Raw genomic sequence first — 21,633 nt, 5'->3', positions numbered from 1 at the left:
TTTCAACTTTCTCATCTTGAACAATCTTTCCAAACTGGTCTTTCTGCTGCTTTTTTCTCCCTGATGTTGCTCCATGTCTTTGACGCACAGGGGAATGTTAGGGGTAGGGTTCCTGCAGTCTAAAATGACTGCCTTCCTCTCTTCTCCAGAACAAGAATATTCATAACATATGATGTGGACTGAGGATTCAAAGATGATTATAAAAAGTATAGAAAACCCAGAATGCATGACATCAAGGGCTGAAGGATTATTGCAGCTTGAGCAAAAACAGAGGAACTTTGTCTAAACCCAAACAAAGCCAAGCAATGGGTAAAAGCCCTGGCTTACTGATTGCCAAATGTAAGACATTTATTCCCTCTTCTCCCTTAGATGTTAACCAAGCACTGCTAAACTAACTGCAGCTAAACCACTGTAATGCATCAGAGATATTTTTATATTAACAGATGTTCTTCACTAATGTGACTTTAAGAGTAACTGTAACTGCCAAAGTAATGTTTGGCCGGTAACCTTTATTTTAAGAAATGGGGTGAGTTTCTACAGAGTTTCTAATGGTCTATGGACCAATTCACTTCTTAAAGGGGAGGACTTAATTTGAACAGAATATTTTACTAATTTCACCCACTGAGTAATCCCAGTTTAATCAGCAATATTACTTGAGGGGGACTGTAAATGATGAAATATATTCCAGTAAAAGGACTTAAAAAAAAATCCCTAACTAAACAGGCATCTGAAAACTCTGTTGGACACAAACAGACAAAGGAAAAAGAAATTTTTACTTTCTATACATAATTATGCCTCTGAATATGCTGTATCAATTACAAATGTCCAATCTCCAAAGTTTATTCTTTTAAACAAAAACATACATAAGTCAAAGACATATCTAATTACCATGTATAACATAAATATTAGGTTAGTCTAACATTTTGTTAATTATTGGTCATGAAAGCAGAACTAGTTTTGGCAGTCAGGAAGAATTTGAGATGCCCGTCTTGTACATTGCAGAAAAAAAGAGGGTAAGAGAAAAGAAACTTTTTTTAGAAAGTTTAAAAGAAGGAATCCATGTTAACCACTCCACTGTGAAACATAACAGACATTTCAACATAAAAAATAAGAGAAATTAAAAGATTCTAACCTGACATAAAAAAGAAAAAAGAAAGGCAGCAGCCCCCCTCAAAAGTAAATGTAATACAATCGTTTACCATTGCCACAATTTGGTGGCACTAAGACAGTAACAGTTGCTGAGGCCACAGATCTCCCTTGCTTGGCTTCAGTTCAGAGACCTGGAGCCCACCATGTTCAGTGCTTGGCATACACAGTGCAGCCAAAATACACCCATGCCACCTGAGGAACCAGGACCATTGCTAGCACTACCAAAAGTGGTGTTTTACCCTCACTTGCATAGGTCTGAGTGGTTGCAGTGCAAGGCAGTGGAGACTCAGGCCCCTAAAAGCCCTTCTATCTGCTCAGGAAAGGAACAATCATCTTTTTGAACACAAATGCCTTCAAAAGCCTGACTGAGGCTCCCAATTGCTTTCAAGAACAAGGCTTTTTTCAAGATCTAGAAATCTCTAGTTTCAGCAGCAGTGTCCAAATAAGATGTACCCAGCTCCACGGTTTTCATGAATGACAATATAGAGAGTGGCACTTCTTCAGGGCCAACCATCACCTGCCATTTCCAGCTTTTCTTTCTCAGTCCCTCTCACACTTGCACAAATCCAGCTGGGAAGCCCAAGGAAACCAGAAATGTGACAATATCACAGGTTTCACGTAATCCTGCAAGATGATTATCTGACAATTATTTCCTCTTGGAGCACTCTCCCTTGTATCAAAGCACTTCAGCTCCCTGTTGTTCATGGAACAGCTGATGCCAACCCCAGTGCCAGTGGTTTCACCAGGTGGATTTTTCTGGCACTGTCAAGACAGAACAAAAATGCTAATTATCACTAATAGAAAGTACTGGATCAGAGAAAGGGAAAATTAAAAGTATTTGATAAGAGGTGGTGTTTCAAAAGGCTTTCCTGGCAGCACTGTCAAAGCTGCAGTAACAGCCTCCTTTGCCAGGTCTCTCACCTGCAGGCAGCCCTCTTCAAATGCTCTGGTGGATGAATGCTTCACGTGGCCCCTGTTTTTTTTCTGCACATTTGTATGAGCTAAGAGGGCAACTTATGTTTTATAGGACATGCATTATTGACTTACTTAGCCATGGGTTCTAGCAGATGGGAAAAAACATGCAATTTAAAGGGAGGACAGTGATCTCTGCCAATGTCACAAACACAGGACATGTACAAGTGCTATCTCATGAAGATGTTCCCTTTCCCCCTGCCTCACCAGCATCCATGTCAGGGGTCTGGGTGCCAGAGACCTCCCAGGTGATGCAACAGGGTCATGTCTTTGTAGGGCCACAGTGTTGTTTCTAGTATTTTGGCCCAGTTCCAGCGTACATGGAGGCCTGTTTACAGTACTTGTGAAATTTCAGCCTGCTGCTTATGCTACTTCTGCTTACTGCATTTGTTTCTGTGTGCTGTGAAAATGTTGTTGTTGCTTTTATTATTACTATTATTATTATTATTATTATGCACTGGAGGTGTGAGTCAGAAGAAAAAGCCTCCTGGGTGCTGTGCTTTGTACCAGCTACACTGAAAAATGCTGTTTACCAGCAAGAGCCTCCACCCACCTCTGCCCATGCAGAGCCTTGTACTCCCTGGCCAAATCCTGATTGCAGTTCAGGCAGAAAATGTCATTTTATATGCTACATTTCAAAGATGGAATTGCTACTTTCTCACTACAGAAACTGAAAAAGTTAGAGAGATAAGAAAAACATAACAATAACAAGAAAAATCAGTGTCTTTCCCACATTCAATTACACAGCAATTTTAAAGCTGCTCTCTTGGGTCCCACAAGGCACAGCATTCTGGTCTGGTAAAGAATTATTTCTAGCCTTGGAGGGTATGGTGATACGTGTGGACAGACAAGTCTTTAATCTAATCAGTGATCCAGGCATATACTTTGTCTTTTCCACATCCTAGGCCAATTTTATAACTGAGGAAAAGAGGTAAATATTTCATTTATTTTTATTTTTCTTTCTGGCAAACTGTTTACAGAATGTAGCAGCTGTTTGAAGGTTGCTGGAGGTTTGCAACGCTGGTAAAATTTTGTTGTGGGGGATTCGGAGAGTGAGCAGGGGAAGGGTAGGGGTGGTGTTACTGGGGACTGTGGTTTTGCACATGGCTGAAATGCTGGGTGTCTGCACTTTGGTGCACTGCAGGTGACTACCACATCCTGCACACACTCACATAGGTATGGATGCATAAATGGGTATGGAGCACTGGAGACACCACACCATGGTGAATGTGTACACGTCAAGGATTTTTAAAGCATTTAGTAATAATCAACTGAGAGGGGAATTATGCAGCCTGACCCTGAAACTAAAACTTTGAGCAGTCTTGCCATGACAGCAAAAAGTATCTCTGCTTGCTTTGTCATCCCTTTCTCATTACAGTTTTCAGACTGGTTACAGATCTGGCCATAAAATTTGAAAATTTGCTTAGGAACTGGAATCTACATCTGCTCTTCACAAAGATTCACTGTTATTGAAAAGAAATGAAAGTTGAGTCCATGGAAGGTGCACATCGTGGTGATAGCCACATTTAGAGTTACTGACTTGAAGTATTTCATGCAGCATATGCTGTCAAGGATATCATGAGTCCTGGTTTTCTAGGGATTTCTTTAATTTGATTTAAGAGCCCATTGCCCCTTTGGGATATATGCTGATAATGCCCAAGAATTTATTACATGCTATCCCTTCTCCTCTGAAGTTTTTCTTTTTTATGGGCTCAGCAAAATGAATAGGAGTTTTGAATAACTCCAGGTAGGACCTTAGTTCAGGTTAAAATATTTTCTCCTGGAGTCTTGTCAGATGCTGACTGCCTGTACTGGAGTTTCCATGGTGGGCAACCTGTGGCCTAAGCCTGCTTGGCACTGACTACTCACAACAGGAAAGAAAAAATATGGGGGTTGGAGTGGACTGGGGAAGGAAACTCTGAGTCAGAAGTGCCAGGGCTCAGAGCTGGAAAGAGTTTTTTTCTACAAACCAGAAATATTAAGCAAGGATTGATTCCTGTGAGGCACTCAGCATGCTGGCCACAATCCAGTAAACCACCAATGTTAGGGGTGCTCTGGAGAATGCCCCAGGCAACAGCCTGAGCACTAAGTACCTGGCAGGATCAAGCCCCAAATTGGGATGAGATACAAACCAGATGGCTTTGTGTTAGCTTTGTCATATTAATAAGCTCTTCGGTTTGCATTTTGACTTCTCTCCCTCTTTCTCTTATTTCCTCCTTTCTTTCTTTGCCTTTTTTATAAAATAATTCTCATGTGCAATGGGACAGGAGGACAAGGTACCAAAATTTCCCCTTATAATCTTTTCACAGGCATGATACTAAAGCAGCATTGCAGAGGACCTGGGCATCCTGGTGGATAATAGATTGATCATGAGCCAGCAATATACCCTTGTGGCCAAGAAGACCAATTGTATCCTGGTATGCATTAAGAAGAGTATGACCAGCAGGTAGAGGGAGGTTCTCCTCCCCCTCTACTCTGCTATTATGAGGCTGCATCTGCAGTACTGTGTTCAGTTCTGGGCTTCCCAGTTTAAGAAGGACAAGGAATTACCAAAGAGAGTCCAGCGAAGGTCTACAAAGATTATTAGGGGTTTGGAGCATGTTTTTTATGAGGAGAGACTGAGAGTCTGTTCAGCCTGGAGAAGAGAAGGCTGAGAGGGGATCTTATCAACACTTATAAATATCTCAAGGATGGGTGTCAAAAGGATGAGACCAGATGCTTTTCAGTGATTCCCAACGACAGGATGAGGGGCAATGGGCACAGACTGAAGCACGGGTGTTTCCATCTGAATATGAGGAGAAACTACTCTGAGGGTGCCAGAGCACTGGAACAGGCTGCCTGGAGGGGTTGTGGAGTTTCCTTCTCTGGAGACATTCAAAACCCGCCTGGACACATTCCTGAGGGATCTGCTCTAAGTGACCCTGCTTTAGCAGGTGGGTTGGACTAGATGATCTCCAGAGGACCCTTCCAACCCCAACCATTCTGTAATTCTGTGATTCTGTAAAGCAAGATCTGGGAAAACTGCTGCTTGTTTTTAACTCAGATCTGATTTAATCAGCGGTGCTTGGACAAGGACTATCAGGAGTTTGGAGCTGCTGAAGGATGGAAAATGCTGACTCTGTCCTCTAATGAGCTTCCCAAATAAGCATGCTGAGTGTACTGCTGTGTTTGAGAGCATCATTGCCTGCATCAGATGTCATTCTGATGCCTTCGGGTTTTTTTTGCTGGGGGTTGGGTGAGCAGGGACAATGAGAGATAGCTCTTTGCCTGTTCATAAGCCAGGTTCTAACTGAACTGAAGTGAGGGTCCTGCCATGTAGTGCTCAGCACTCACACAGCCACTGAGGTCACCTGCCATAAGACAGTGGGAATAAAATAAAACCCTTGTTGCCACTTTGTTTTTTTAAACAAGCTCCTGGCTTTCCTCTTCTTCCATTCCAGCACAATTACAACTATCTCCAGAACTTCCTTAGACATGTGACTTGTGCACATGCCAGGTTTTACATGGATGTTTTTGAAACTGAACGCTGCTCAACTGGAAGTTGTCTGAGCTGGAACCACTTTCCTGTAGGGAGGGCACAGCGAGCAGCCGAGGTGGGACACAAGCCTCTGCCTCTGTGTTGCTGGTACTGCTAACGCACAAGACAGAGCAGTCTGGGCTCAAGTCCGAGCCTTGGAGCCTGAATTAGGGCAAGCTGACAGCTGCCAGACAGGTTAGAGGTATCTACCATTTGCAGGCTCCAACCGTCACTTGTGCTGGAGCTGTGCACATATGTGGGCTACGCAATGAGACTTGTGAGGAAGTTTCTGGGATCAATTTAGCATTTAGGCAACTGGAAAAGAAGCTGGCAGAGGCACCAGGCCTTTGCTTTCATGAGTACATTAATCTTCTCCTGGCCTTAGAGAGAAATTTTAAATGAATTTAGCACATGTTCTCAAAAAGCTTCCTTTCTCAAAGTTATTCGTGCTGTGGATCCTGCACTTACAAATGATTATGCCAGAGAAATGGTTAATATAAATCAAATGTTGTTCAATGATCATTTCAGTGAGAATGCCTGATGCTACATTGTTATTTAAGAAGTTGACAGTTGACTACCATGGACCAGTACTTTTGAGATACATGAATTTAAAAGTATTTTTTCCTAACTCAGAAAGTGGTAGTAGGGACATGAGGAAGCATTAATGCCCCCTTTTTTTCATATCTTTTCATCACCCAAGAAAATGTCTTTCTTGGGTACAGTTATGGCATTCAGGGGAAAGTTTCAGATGCACCTTATTTTAAGAACTTAGAAAAATAATGTTGTTTGCTAGTGCTGGAAAAGTTCCTGGTTGGCAGCTGAGCTACATTAACTATCATGTGAAAGTTTAGTCCATGGCAAACGTAGTATAATTCAGAGTTATTCTGCCATGAAAGAGTTAAAAGCCTAGTCATGTTACTTCTTATTTGCCCTTTGCTAAGAGCAGGTTCCTGGAGGTCCAGGAGGTACACAAGTCTTCAGACAGCTATTTTCTTTGTTTTCCATACATTTTCAGTCCATACATTGGCCACAGACAGAGCTACCATTCTGAGAAATGATGGGAAAAGTTTTTTGATCTCACTGTAACGTTTTGAGGCAAAGACCTGGGCTGGAAGATGGATGGGGAGGATCCCAGAGTACTCCCAAATTCCACAGTCAGGCTTAGAAATTACTCAGAGCAACTGGATAACACAATTAATTTCTTCAGGTGTCCATCTGTGACAAAAGTACAATTCAACCCGATATGAAACAGAATATGAATAAATAATGCATGAATCAGGCCCAGCAAACACTTCAGGAAACACAGGGTAAGCACCACTAAGAATAAGTTTGTGATAAAGTTTGTGTCCGATGAAGATTAAACAACTTCGGTAGCCATATAGTTTTTCTTGTTATTTATCTTGTCATTAGGGTTAAAACCAGTCCATCCATCAAAAGATGTTCCAAGTGCTTTGGAACAGAGCAAATAAGAAAACTTTCTATGGTACAGACAGTAGAAGTGTATAAGTTAAGACTTCTCACTCAAGATATCTGATTGGCTTTGTCATGCAAAATAAACTAATTTCATTTTAATTAAGCAAACATTGGATTGTAGCATGGGGTCACAGATAACCAAGAAGCTACTCTCTTATCATAATTTTCAGGGAAGCAGGCCTTTCCTATTTACATATTGTATAGGATAATAGTCAGATAACACACAGTGTAATCAATAATTTGACCTTAGGTATTTCAAGGTTTGCATCAAAGAAATGTACAGACTTGACCTTTCAAAAAAGTTTCCACATCAAATCTGGTACATGGGATGTGTATTTTCTTATATTTTCTTTGTTGAAGTGCCTAGTGACATCATTGTGTTTAGTCAGTTCTTTATACTTCTGAGTAACTTTTGATTTCAACAATCAGTATTTAATATTCTAGTCACAAGATTTTTTTTCCACATAATGCAATTACAGAACTTTTCAACAGCTTTGATTTCAACAAGTGCATTATTAAACCGGTAATTTAAATAAAGCAGCACATGAAAACTAGATGGTGAAGTCGAGATTCATTTAAAGTAAACTTCAACTAAAGAATTTTGCATGATCTCCCATCTGCTTTCATCATGGTTTTGTTCTACCCTTCACTTCACTACTTGGTAATGGAAGATTGTATCTACTGAGCAAAATCTCTTCCAATTCTGTTGAATGTGTCTCATTTCCAAAGACTGACTAGCCAAGTTTTATTTGATGACAATACAAATTCAAAGAAATCCCCTCATCTGATTAGCAAAAAACAGCCACGTGAAAGCATGGTTGTCATAAAAGTAGATTTTAGATATTTTCTTTTTAACTTATGTGCTCCCTATTTCCTTTACTAATCACACCTTTATCCTTATGTTTTGAGTTTTCTCTTGAGTTACTTTAGATTTTTGTCATGATTGGAAGATTTCTTGTTTAGATTTATGATTGGTTGTTGTATTATTTTATTTTATTTTATTTTATTTTATCTTATCTTGTCTTTACATAAGTTACTCTTCATGAAAATATGGATAGGATAACATAAAACTCCACCAAACTACTTCTCTTAGGCACCCAGAATATTATATTTCTATTCATTTTCATGGATGTTTATGATCAGAATCAATACAATAATTCACCTCTAGAAGGTGCAACATCAACTGCAAAGACTGAAATACCTTCCCAGTTCTCAAAATCTACAGGACACATTGCAAAACCACCAAAGAGTAACCCATCAATAGTCAAAATATCAACAGCAAATAGAATATCACAGGTAGAAGAAAAAAAATCCCACAACCTGGTACTTACAAAATTTCTTAAAATCTAGCCACTTGTTTCCATCCAGCTGCAGGCCAGAGGATAGTTGTGCACCAGGCAGAGACACCAACAGTCCATCCTTTGTCACCTGCCCCCAGGGTTATTTGAAGTCTGGTGAAGAGCAACCTTCTGTGCAGTTACGTAACGACAAAATAGCACGAAGGAAAAAACATATGTGATTTTGCATCAGCTCTTTTGCTTTCTGCACAGCAATTCCCATGAAGATTGCAATGTAGAATATTTTTTTGGTGCTGTTAGTATTGCTCACTTTGAGTTTTTATAGCTGCTTGGAGGTCTGCATCATTGTATTTGATTTCGGCTAATCAAGCAGACAAATGAACAGGAATGCAGACACACAGCACTGTAAAAAACACAGAAGGAAGTTTTTTCAAACAAAATGCCTTTATTAGGCAATGATTCCAGTGACGCAATCAGAATAGGAAGGAAAGTCTGTGCTGCTTCATTGTTTTCTTTGGATTTTGGGGTCCAGTGCTGACTTGTGATAATATTTCCATTCATAAGTATATTTCTCTGAGGGCAATCCAAAAAAGTGACTATGATGAATCTAATAGGAAAAAATATCCCATTGAATTTGCTAGGTTTTTCCATCTTGAGTGACCATTACAGAATTGCCCTACTCAGTTATCTTTCCTGTGTAGTTAAGTAGTTTTTGGCTAAGTTTATTGTCTTTATCAGAGTCACAAAATGCAAAAAGTGGATTCAATAGAAATGTAATTACACGGAAAATCAATAACTGATTCATCCCTGTGAGGAGTTTAAGAGTTTTAAAATAAGATAATGGCATGAATAGGATAAACGACCAAAGAGGAACACTGCAACATATATGAAGGGTATAGGGTTGATTGCGGGCACGGTATCTTTAGAGGCAAGCCCAAAGCCTGCTGTCACCAAGAGGAGTTTTGAATCTGGCCTTAAATGTGGTGAGATGTCAATTACATTTATAATCCAGAGATTCAACTCCCTATAACCTCAATGGTTCAACAGTTAAAGTAAACATGTACTTTCTACAGACGTGACTTATCTGATTGACCCATCACACCGCATAATTCTAAACAGGATTTTCCAGGTGACATGTACAGAGCACTGTATCATCTCTCTGACTTTAGGTAGCATGGTTTAAATGTGAGAAAAAACAATGGTAACAGAAATGTTAGCTTAAGCAAACAGGATATTTCCTTACATCTTCCCAACATAAAGTGCACAGCAACAGTTTTGCAAAGTAGGCAACTACTTTTAATAAAATGTAAAATTGATTGAAGATTAAGGAGTTTCCTCCTCTTCTGTAAGAATATGTCACTCCTCTCACCATAGGTATGTGTTTTTTATTGTTAAACATCTTCTGAAGATCGCTTGAAAGCAATAAGTAGATAGCAAGGATAAAGCTGATCTGCTGTAACCACATTATGGAGCATTACTCATTTTATAGGCTTATAGGTTGTCAGAAATGATGGAAAAGTGGTATTAAGTTTTTAACTAAATACAGATCACAGAAAAGCAGAGAAAAATACGCACTAAGCTTATTATCTACAGCTATACCAGTTGTTTAAGTATATTGACGTCAGTGAAAGTTTTAAGACCACGTGAGGATGGCCAAACCCATGAATATGTGTATCTGTAAAGATACCAGAGAAAAACTCTTCCCACTATCTACCATTTTCCTGGCTGTTTCTGGTACCTATTCCAAAATGCTTTACTTCTTAATTTATAAGATAAATACAATAGTAAGTTTAAATTTATTTGAAGTCTTCAAAGTTTGCCTATCGAATCTTAATGCTGCTGCTACATCCAGTGAATTCATGGGAGGTGCACATCTGCAGGATTTAGGGTAGCCCACAGATGCATATCATTTCAGTGACTGGTTCACTTCTATTGTTGTACAGCCTGAGGTCCCACTTGGCTTTGATGAAATATAAAATCTATCCCCGTGATGGAAACTCATCACCAACAGTCTCAAAGGACGTAACTTAATCTAGCTGTCCACTCCACTGATATAATTAGGAATGTACTTTGTTAGCTTCTGAGGGTTTAACTACAGCTGGCTGGGTTCAAGACAGTCTCAGAAACCAATCTGTTCTTAGCAACACCATCTCCTTCACGAAATTACAGACATACTTTCAGCAGATATACCCAGCTAACTGTTGAATGGTGTTTTTCCACCCACTTATGCAGTGGTCAATGTCTTTCTCAGCATAACTGAAGCCCTGGATCAATGCCATGCAATGATTCAGAAACCAAAGGCTGAGCTGACAGATCAAGAATAGAGGTTGTGAACCTTATTTACAGTGTTTGAATGTGGCTCAATTCAGCCTCTGAACATCATCATCTTCCTGATCCAGCTGATGAGATTTAATTAGAAAAGGAATTCTAATGGATAGCCAGATGCTGACTGACCTATCTATTGTTTAAGAAATAAAAGATGTTTTAGGCTCTATTCTCTAGGAAAATCAGAACTCTACTCTTCACACAAATTAGCTAAGTTCAGAGAAAAAATTCTAACCTAATTAAAATTTAAAATTTTCTTTAAATTTATTCATCAGGACTACTTCTGGCTCCCTGCTGTACCCTTGCCTCTTCTGCTGGAATCTGCAGGGACTGAGGTGAAGAATGCTGTCATAGTGTTATCAATAAGCTTTTCTAACTGAATATCACAAGCACCACTCCTCTTCCATGTGTTTTGCTCTGTTAGGAATCTGATTTGCACAAATTAATGAAATATTCTGTTATGATTCAAGTTGGATAAAGTTTCAGCCTGCAAACTATTTGAGAAAATTGCAGTACAGCTTTCCACCTCCTTACTTTATGCATCTAGACCTGAAAATACCCAGGCTTAACCTGTTTACCAGCAGAGTAGCCTGTTCAGAAAAAACACACTCTTTTTTTTTAAATTTTCTTATCACTTCTGAAGCATTAGTCTAAACATTTTGAATTCCAGCCTTCAAGTTTCCACCTACAGCTGTGTCAGCAGGCTGGGAACAGGCTCCCTTGGGCCAGAAGCCCTACAGCTGTGTTGTGCGGTGCTGCACCTGCGTATTGGCTTAGGCAAAAAGCTGTCCTAACATCAGTCTGCAGCTCTTGGACGCAGCCGAAGGGAGGTCAGATTTGCACGCAGCCGCCCCATAAAAAGATATCCTGGTTTCCTGTGTTGTAATTGTTACCTGGCCATCGTGAAATTCACTGAAGCCATGGATTTATTACTTTACTGTTAAACCTTATGGTGTCAGACCAAACTTTTAAATTTTGTTTCCATTCGTTTATTTAGTTCCTTTTTGCCTCTAATACCTTTCAGTATTAGAAGCAAAAAATCCTTTCAGTAGGTGTCAGAATACAGACATCACAACTGGGCCTCAAATACTGATAGTACATAAATTTCAGTGTCCTGTGTCTGAGAGAAAAAAAAAGGGCTGTGAATTACATAAAAAAACACTGTAGCTTCTTCTTGCTTCAATAAGTCTCCAGGTAAGTAGGAGAAGGTTAACTCTGAAAATTACAGCTCACTGTATCTCTTAGATTTCTTGATAGCACTAACAAGTGTTGGTTACAGACATCCCCATTACCCACATGAATATCATACTCCATGTTTGAAACTGAAAAAGGAAAATGAGCCTCCAAGAACATCCTATGATTATAAACTCTCCATACAAGTGGTCGATTACTTAAAACTACAGTGGGTCATTGTTTTATGGCATGTTAACATAATTAACTGCAGATTTACTTGTATTCAGTGTAGACTGAGGCAAGCTGGTTTGGTTTGCATGGTCTTACTGCATTGCTGAGTGTGGCATTGTTAACTTCAGGAATGGGTTAGCTAATTCTTATTTAAAAAAATCAGCAGTTAAAAAAAGCCACAAAAGATGGAGTCAATTCAGGATGAAATGCATCTTGACCACAGAAAACAGCTGCAGAGTCAATGTCCCTCCCAAAAATCTGTGATGTGCTTCCTAAATACAGAACATAGAGGCCCTGTATGTTGAAGAAAGCTTTTCAAAAATTGACACAGTAGATTCCTTTGTTTGTTTATTTTTATTTGCCACTCTTCCTCAGAGGAAACAACTGGCTTGTAGAAATACACTCGAAGAAGATTCCAGCTAATTTTTGTCTTGTGGGATAAGTGCCATATACACTGTGAATTGCCAATGAGACATGAGTAGGCTTAAGCTTCATGCTGCACTTTTGGACTGGTACATGCCATATACACATATAAATAAGAACAAATTAATACTTCCAGAAACTTCACATTTCCAGTAATGTTATACTTAAATTCTCATGGTTTAATTGCTTTTTATAATTCAAAGAGAGGAGGGAAGAAAGCAAGCAAACAAGGTAGCATCAAAGGATCGCAGCAGATCACTGGGGATTATGGGGAAGTGCATCCTCTGAGTGTAAGATGTAAGAAGGACCTTACACAAGGCAGACACAACTGTTTCAGCAGGCAACTAAAGACTCCCACATATTTAAAAGCCCCCTCTCCTGTGCTTGGCCAGCTGTCCCTGCTTCCTTCTGCCCACTCTCCCTCCAAAAGCCGTCACTTTCAATGTGAAATCCTGCTGCAGCCTGAGTACAAAGGCTTCCCTTTTCTCTGTTCATCAGGATAAGCTCCCGGTTTCCTTTCACTTCCTTGCACATGCACGATCTGGGCACCATCTGGCCCAGAAATGGCCAAGGACAGCCAAGCCTGCAAAACATCTTCAGAGAATGCCTCAGGCTCCCCTTCTCCATGTTCCACCTGTAACTACAGCAAAGATTTTATATTCATCTCTGATACATCCAGGCAAATATTTTGAACCTGAGTTTTCAAAATGTTTGAATAACAGAAAGAACTACTGCAAAAAGAAGACGGGCCTAGTCACCATTATGTTTTAACTATCTAAGACTTCTGCAAGATGTCTTGTTCTGCAAGAATCCTATTAAATAAGAAGGCAATCTGAGTTGAGACAAGAGTTAACACAACTAGATCTTGCCCTTTAAGCAAAGTTATTGACAAAAAGATCTGAGTTCTGATGGCTTGATTCCATTTCCAGTAAATTCAGAGGTAAAACCTCCATTATTAGACCTAAGTATCCATTAACTCAGTCCACGTGCATAAACAAGGCTCATACCCCACTTGATATTCCACTGCAGGATATATTATTGACCTTTTATTAGAGTATAAAAAAGACAGAGCATTTCATGTTAGATTGGATGCTATGACTATCCAGTTCTTGCTCTCACACTAATGTTAACCTTAAAAAGAATCTGACATTATCACTTTTAGATTCCCTTTTGACCACTACGTATGATCATCACTGGGCCGGAAAATAAGCTTGGATGATATGTTGTTCTGAACTTTTATTAGCCAGAGAAACTGATGGGGAAAAGGGTCTTCATCACCATACCTAGAGTTTGAATAGACTAACCCAGAGTCTGGGTAACTGCAGACTCTCTGATGTCTGCAGGGGTGTAAGTAGTGAGGAACATACTACTCAGTGAGTCGAACTCAGGCCTTGTATAAATTTGTTATTCCCTGCTCAAATATGTTCATTGGGAAACTAGTCTTTTTCTGGTTAGCTGTAGTAAAATATGAGGACTTGCAGATCTAGAGCTGCAAGCATCTCTGGTAGCAAACTGTGAGAGTGACCTGATCTCTGATGTCCTGAGGTTTTGCCCACATATATTTAAAACTCAGTTGCCCAGCTTGCCTTTTGCTTTACTTGTCTTTCAGCTGGTAAATGATGTCAACCCAGCTGGACTTCTACATCCAGTATAGGTTTTCAATTTATCATCCCCTCTGCCTCTCTTCACTGATAGGGCTCTTCTCCACAAAAAGACTTATCATCAGTATTTTGCTCATTATATGGTCAGAACAACTTCTACAAAAAGAGGTGTTATAAATGGCTCGTATAGTTCTCAGGTGGAAATTCAATAAAAGCAGCACTTAGTAGCAGAGATTTCTGTCTTTCTTTTGTTCAGCCTTCTTCTGTCTAAACATCCAGCAAAGGTCCATCCTAAACTGGATGATTTTGCACAACTGAAAATCCTGCAGCCTTACATAACCGTTTATTACACATAACACCCTGAATAAGAAAACATGAACAAGCTCCTTTAGGTTCCGTGCTCCAGTGTTTTTTCCACTCTCCTCAGATACTCTGGCAATGCCTGGAAAGTTAACAAATATAGGCAGGGGAAAAAGTAAATTACAGAGATGAGGGGACCCTCAGAAATCACCAGTCTTTCTCTTGCATTAATTACAAGGGATGACAACTCAAGCATTTCTGCTGACCTCTGCTAAAATACTCCTTCACAGTAGCAGGGGTTCTCTTTCAAACAACTTGTCTTTTAAACCACTTCAGCTTTTGACTTAAAAATCACCGTTTAAGTGCCATTCAAAAACCTATTGCCACATGTCTCTGGTGGGACTTGGGGGTCCACTGCGAATGGCCTCCTTTGGGATGTATTTATTTTTTCTCTCCAGTTCCTTTTATTTGCACACAAGGAGGAGAATTAGATCACCTGCCTGTGAAGATAGTCCTTCTCCTGCCCTCCTTTGCTACCTTCTTCTTCCCATCCCTTTGCTTTCTCTTTTTGTCTCCCTCTTCTGAGTCCTTTCCACATACAACAGAACTTGCAAAAACCACAATGGGGACTGTTTCCAATGAGACAAAAAGAAGGAGGCAGGCCAAGGTGCCAAAACGCCAGATGGGATGCCTGACTTCAGTCAGCAGCCTGGGACGTGACCCTGGACACTCTTCTCCCATCATGGTGGTGCCTGAAGGCTGCATGGAACACGATCCCGCCCCAATGGCAGATGTGCTGCCTCCTGGCCTCATTCTGCAGTGCTGCCTGGCCAGCTGGAGCAAAGCACTGCTGTGGGCCAAGTGGCTGCTTGAACTGTGGTTTGCCAAAATCCAGGATGTTAACTTGACTGTTTGCTATGGATACTCTGCATTATTTCAGGATGTGAATCTATATTTGTACAGTGCTAACCAGATGCTTTTCAGATATTGTCCTAGCTAGGACTTTTACTAGTATTCCATAGTTGTCTTGCAGTTCCCACCACTGTACATTTTCCACACATTTACACTGTATTATTTTGATCTCCTGTGCAAAAATGACACTTTACAGTTCTTGATTTCTGGCTGTTTGTTATGCCAGTGCTGTCAGTCTGCCCGATGCAATCTGAAGGTGTCTGTGTAGGGCATGCAGAGCTCTCAGGTCCTACTTCTTTTTTTTTTTTTTTCTTTTTTTTCAAGCAGCTCCAACCCTCATGTAATCAGAGATAAGTGACTTAAAAAATGAATGGGGCAGCTGGCTAAATGCTCAACCAAACAAAATGATCAAAGGGACAGTGCCAGATGTTTTCCATCAGCTCTGCATATGGAGGTACCAGGGAGAGCAGCAGGAGCACCAAACTAAAAAGAAACCAGAGAAGCCAACTCTAGTTTCAACCATAACCTGAGGAACTGGCTATAAATACTACATTCCTCAGTGAGGCTCCCAGAGGACATTCTGTAGGCATTTCTAAAACCTACAGGAAAAGCATGTCTTCTATTGTCTGACTTATTTATACGTATCCTCATGGTAACTGTTTTATTAAGAATTATCATTCTTAGCGTCTATAAAAATATACTGTAAATATCATATTTTAGGAAGCTGCTTGAAATTATAAAAGTGTTTTTTCCACAAAATGTATTTTTTGCCCAACTTGTGCCAATACAGTATTTTCCTAGATCACTGTTTTGTGGGATTTTCTTTTACCACTTTTAGTACATTTTAAAATGTTAATTTCATAGGTTTTAAGTCCAAGTTACTGCAAGAGGCCCAAGTAATTTCAAGTTTTACTGTGCAAAAGGAGCCAGCTTTTTATTTTTGTCTTCTGCGGAAGTTTGTGGTAGAGTGAGATAAACATCCAAAATACCTAAGTTTGTTTATCCTGCATCACTTAGAAGACATTCTTGACATCACTTGTATACAACTGAGCAGGGGAGCTGCTCAATCAGTGCTGACTGAAATTAAACCCAGATCACTCAGCCTCAGGGCGTACAGACCTTACTTCCCTGCGATAAAATCTGCTTCTGTTGGGATAAAACCTGAACTGCTCATAGAGCTCCACTTGTCACAAGCCAAATTTCAGTGCACAAAGGCTGCTTCTCCAGTTTTTTACTTCCAGAGAAACAGTCTTTATTTCAGGACACTTTACCTCACCATGACATATCTCTGTCATGCCTTGGGGCTCACAAGAGGGGATGAATATTGCAAAGGGATATGCTCCCATGCGTGTCCAAATTAATGCAAGTCTTAGCCTTGGAGAGTGGGGATTCTGGAAGCTGCCAGCAGGTAACTCAAGGAAACTTCAGAAAATACTCCTGTTCTTTTTTTTTTATTCTACAGTTCAGTGGTGTCTGCCTAAAAGTCATCTCCTGCCAGCAGGAGGAGGGAGATGTGCTGAACATTAAGACATTGGAAAGGCATTTCCCTAAGACAGCTGGATTTGCCAGACTTGCCCTTGACTAGGGGAGAAGCCAAGAAGGGGGCTTGGCTACATTGTTCAGTGGTGCTGAAATCCACTTCATTCTTTCCTTATGTAGTATGCTCCTAGGTTTTGTAGTATATATGCTGCTCTTTGCATGAGTATTGATTATGAAGATGTTTATTCTATGTATAAACAGCTTGATGTACCCTTTGAAAGCTTCTCTAAACCCACTCTGCCGGAACAAAGCATGTGAACGTGCTTTTTCTTTCCCCTGATTCTTATCTCATGAACATATAAGCCTAAAACACTCATTGCAGTGGAAATATCTGTGATTTGTAGTGCAAGATGATTTCTTCGCTGGTAGATACGTTAGTAACAAACGGGCTGAGGAACTCTCTGTCATACTTGAGGCAAGAAAAGCTTGAGCATGACTCACTTAGGAATGCTTTGTACTCCCCTAATTGCTTAATTACCTCAGAGAGCTCACTGGCCATTTGGCACAGAGGTCATGCCTGTTTCCTCTGAGCACAGGAATAACTCCTCCTAGCTTCTCCTAGAAGGATAAAAAGGAGATGTGAGGAAGACCTGTGGCTGCGGCCTCGCTTTTCCTCTGTATAATCCAGGAGAAGTATTTCTACACAACTAGAAATGCCTTTATTCTTTGAATTGAAAATGGAAAACTTGATAATTACACAACATAAATCAGCATTTTCACCTTTGCACTGAGGTAGTATATGTATTGAAAGCGATAGCGTGACATTCTGGGGTGTTTGATACTGGTACTTGTGACATCTGAATTCTAATAAATGGGATTAAAAAAAGTTGAGAGGGATACCATGAGTACAGGAACCTTCCCCACTATGCTCATTTGTCATAGAATTAGTCTAATTGCCAAGTAAAGGAAACAGAGGTCTCCCCAACACTTTGTTCTTAAAGGCAATAAGCAAAAAAAAAAATGAAAAATATAAATGTGAGTAACAGGGGCAATCATGCAAACCAGATGACAAGTGAAGAGAAAGGACCTGAATGTCACATGAGAAAAATGGAAAATGAACTTCCTAGTTTCATTAATGGAAAGAAAGGAAGATTTGACTGGAGAATTCTCCTGGACATCTAGCGAACTCAACAGTGCAGTTTTCAGGGCTCACCCCATATATGGAACTGGCAAAGTAAGTCTGCTAGATGGAACAAAAGGACTAAGACAGAAATGAATGATATAGATAGCTGAGGAGGAGATATTTAAGGATAGCTATCACTAGTCCCCCTGATGCTTTCTTGTTCTAGAGAATGGCTGGAATTTGTGGTTCCTCTTCTTAATTACTAATGTTATCCAACAGTAAAATTGGAAGGTATAATTCTCCTTTGCAGATTGGTGATGGCATCACTACACAGTTAAACTTACATTGCACTCTCCCTCCCCTTCATTACAGCTATGAATTTGCTGTGCGTTATTGCACACTGCTGCATTTTCCATTTGAAGAAGCTAAAGTGCATATTTTTCTGTCCCACTTACATCCCACCAACTAACAACCTTTCTCCCATTGGGCTTATGAGTGAAAATACTTGTGGCTGCTATACTTCATGCTGATGCTGATGCTGCTGGTGTATATTTTAGATGTGTACAGGATGCCTGCCTTAGTGGCCCTTCAAGAGTTGTAAATGGATGTGAGTCCCAGTGGTGTGATGCATCTAAGTTATTTTATTAGTGTGAACTTTGCTGTCCATGGGCTTCTCAGTTATGTACTTGGATTGGAAAGAGTGTTTCAAGATAGTAATTTGTTTAAAGGTTCATGATGGCTATTTAAATCTTTCCTTTTTTAAATAGTGGGAAACAGAGCAGTTTAATGCCGACTGAAACTGCATTAAGTTCCCCTTTCTGTGAGAAACCTCCACTTAGAAGGCTCCCAAAGTGAAAGTGTTTGCAAGAGAAAACATAGCTGGGAGACATTCATATCCAAGCCCGGCTCTGGTGAATAGAGCTGTTCTTCTGACATGAAGAAGCACTCCAAAGCACAAGAGATCTTGGGAGGGGAGAAAGAAAATGAAAGATCTTGATCCCTGAGCTGAAAAAGAACTTGCCAGCAGTTTATCAAAGTGAAGGCTAATAGGCAAGTCTGATTCTGTTCTCACAGATACATACCTGAAGTATGGACTTCATTAGAGCTACATCTAACTAAACCCAACAAAATTCAGAGGAAAGTCAAGCTCGTGTCCCAGCTGTTTTTGTTATTAAGTGAAAAATGGACTAACACCTTTATTCTTTGCATGCTTTTTCAAATAATTCTCCTGGAGCGTCAAGGAATTAGCATGCTGTGGTGTGGGTGGCTGCCCCAGGGATCAAGGAACGCCAGGCAGAGTCTGTAGTGGAGCTCCTTGCATTAGGATGGTGGCAGAGGAAACTATACAAAAAATGCAGTCCAGGAAAGAGTTCTTAGAAGATGAAGTAGGGATTAAGCCAGAGCCTATTTTACCATTTGCTAAAACTCTCAGTGCATTTGCCTTCATGGACTCCGCATTCCAGAGGGCTGCATGCTGGGTTAATAAAATCCCTCTCTTGAACAGACTTTGGAAACTCAGATGGTCACTGACTGCCCATATGGCAGAATTTGGCGATTGCTATTAGACAGCTGCAGGAAGTGGAAGACAAGAAAAGGCCAACAGCACCAAAATCTTAGGGACACATAGACATATAAAAGGATACATGGCTTTGCCTCATAGCAGGAGCTTCCAAAACCTGTTCCTCATCAAAATGCCAGCATCCTATTTTCTTTTTTACTTTCAGGAACTGCAATTTGCACTTCTGCTTTCTGTAGGTGACACGTATGTGATTTAAATCCTCATACACCCTGAGCTTAAGTTTCAAGAGCATTTTAAAACAATTAGCACACCTACAAGAAACACAGCAAACCACCACATTTCCGTTGCTCTCCTCAAAGGGAGATCCAGTTTAGCATTCTTCCTCAGGGAAGAAATGACATGCTCCCCAGTAACCCAATGCCAAACCACTGTTCTCTGCTTTAAGCGGCAAATGCCATTCTTACCATGTCTAAAAGCCCAGACTGTGTTTCTTTTCTTAACATGAAATTGTGTATTTTGGTACTGCTCTCAAACAACAGTTTAACAGAACAAAGGAGTTATCTTTATGAGACAGCCAGGGAAATACACAAAGAACAGGAAGATGCTGCTAACCTAAATAATGACAATGAAAACAAAACAGCTATCGGCTATAAATAAACAATATGAAGTAAATATCATTATTTTTATTAAGAGAAGACACAGGCTTAATTCCTGGGGCTAAAGACATGTACTGTTTCCTCAGACCTCAGTTCTCATTTTTTCAGTCAAGCCACAGAATAACATTTCCTACTTTCTTCAACTTTTTGCAGTATGAACTTTCATACTACTTCTTTTGGAGAACTTGCAAAACCCAGACACGTATGTTTAGGAAAAAAGTCAGATTTCCTAAACAATAAAATTGACCAAAATGCTATTTTTGAACTGTGCAAATACAGACATTCTTACAGAGCAGGGAAGTAAACATACACAAGACTGCATTAATTAAGACAATACTTAGCTTCCTGCAACACAAAGGAATTTTCTTATTTAGACTAAGTCTTTAACCATGGAATCTCCCATTGTGTGCATATGGCTGTGCAAAGCAACAACTGCAATTTCACAAAAAGGCAAGAGCTGGTCCTGACCTGATGGGTGAATGGGGAAGGAATTAAAAAATCCTATAAACCAAAGCCAGAATCAACTTTCTTAGAGCCAGGCTCAGTCACTCCAGCCTTCTCACTTTGCGTAACACGGTCCTAAACAACCTGAGCAGAAGCCCAATTCACATGCTTGGTTATTTTTTTTTTTTTCCTGGGGATTGTCTTGTTGAGTATCTTGGGCAGGAAACTGACCTGATTTGTTGACTTACAAGATTTAAAATAAGTACTCGCGTTTCCCCCTCCCAGTCCTGACCAGCAGCGCTGGGCTGAATCACTTCCCCGCTGACGGGGAAAAACGTGCAAGAGCAAAGCGCTTGCAAAGTGGCCGAGAATTCGGGAAACACTCTCGGGCTGACATACAGACAGCAAAAACCATGACTGATCCTGGCGAAATGGCAGAGCACAGCACCGGTCCCCATCCCTTCGGCTTTACCTGCTGGTAGGCGAATGACCGGGGGGAATGTCCTGCACAAAGTTCTGCTCCATGCCCGGGATCCTGGTGGGGCTGTGGGGATGGTAGGCTGTCAGGACCACGCTGCCCGAGTCCTTCATCTCCATGGTCATAGGCACATGTCGGCCCCGCTGCTGGTGACAAAGGCCAGTGACCGGGGTGTGCCGATGGGCACTGATGGGAGGGCAAGGGGTCCTGTCACAAGCTCCAGAGCATGGCCTGGCTCCCTCGCAGCCTCTCGCCACCGTTTGCTGTCAGGAGAGCTGTGTGAGCCAGACACGGCTCCTCTCCCCGTCAGGAAAGCTGAATTAGCATATATTCAAAAACACCGCCCACAAAACAACCCACAGGGAAGTTACTACGTTCCTAGGAAACTAGAAACCTGAGATAATCCTGCACGGCACCGAGCGACCGCTGGGAAAACTTCTTGCTTGCATTCTTTTCCTTTCCTTTTGAGAGCCAATTTCTTATCCTGCTCCTGAAATAGGCTCGACTAAGTAAAATTGTTTACCGGTTAGGCAGGAGGACGAGCGGAAAGCACAACTCAA

General features: G+C 40.6%; 1 protein-coding gene across 2 annotated transcripts in view; it reads right to left on the bottom strand.

Annotated features, from left to right (window-relative positions):
* The window catches only part of ARHGAP28 (Rho GTPase activating protein 28), a 76,090-nt gene extending 54,695 nt beyond the window's left edge, over positions 1-21,395 (bottom strand). The window contains exons 1-2 of one of the 2 annotated variants that reach the window (XM_071804238.1): positions 21,068-21,154; positions 8,443-8,580 (exon numbers count right to left, since the gene is read on the bottom strand). Coding sequence is in view for 1 of the 2 variants with exons in the window: in XM_065831189.2 (XP_065687261.1) it covers positions 21,068-21,198 (131 nt within the window). In the remaining variant the exon portion in view is untranslated. Of the gene's footprint in view, positions 1-8,442; positions 8,581-21,067 lie in introns of both variants that reach the window. The other variant, XM_065831189.2, reaches the window with a different exon arrangement.
* Positions 21,396-21,633: the final 238 nt, after the last annotated feature.

Source organism: Patagioenas fasciata, chromosome 2, assembly GCF_037038585.1.
Source record: "Patagioenas fasciata isolate bPatFas1 chromosome 2, bPatFas1.hap1, whole genome shotgun sequence".
NCBI lineage: Eukaryota > Metazoa > Chordata > Aves > Columbiformes > Columbidae > Patagioenas > Patagioenas fasciata.
Note: the sequence above shows the minus strand (reverse complement) of the source record. Positions and strands in the feature narration are given on the sequence as shown.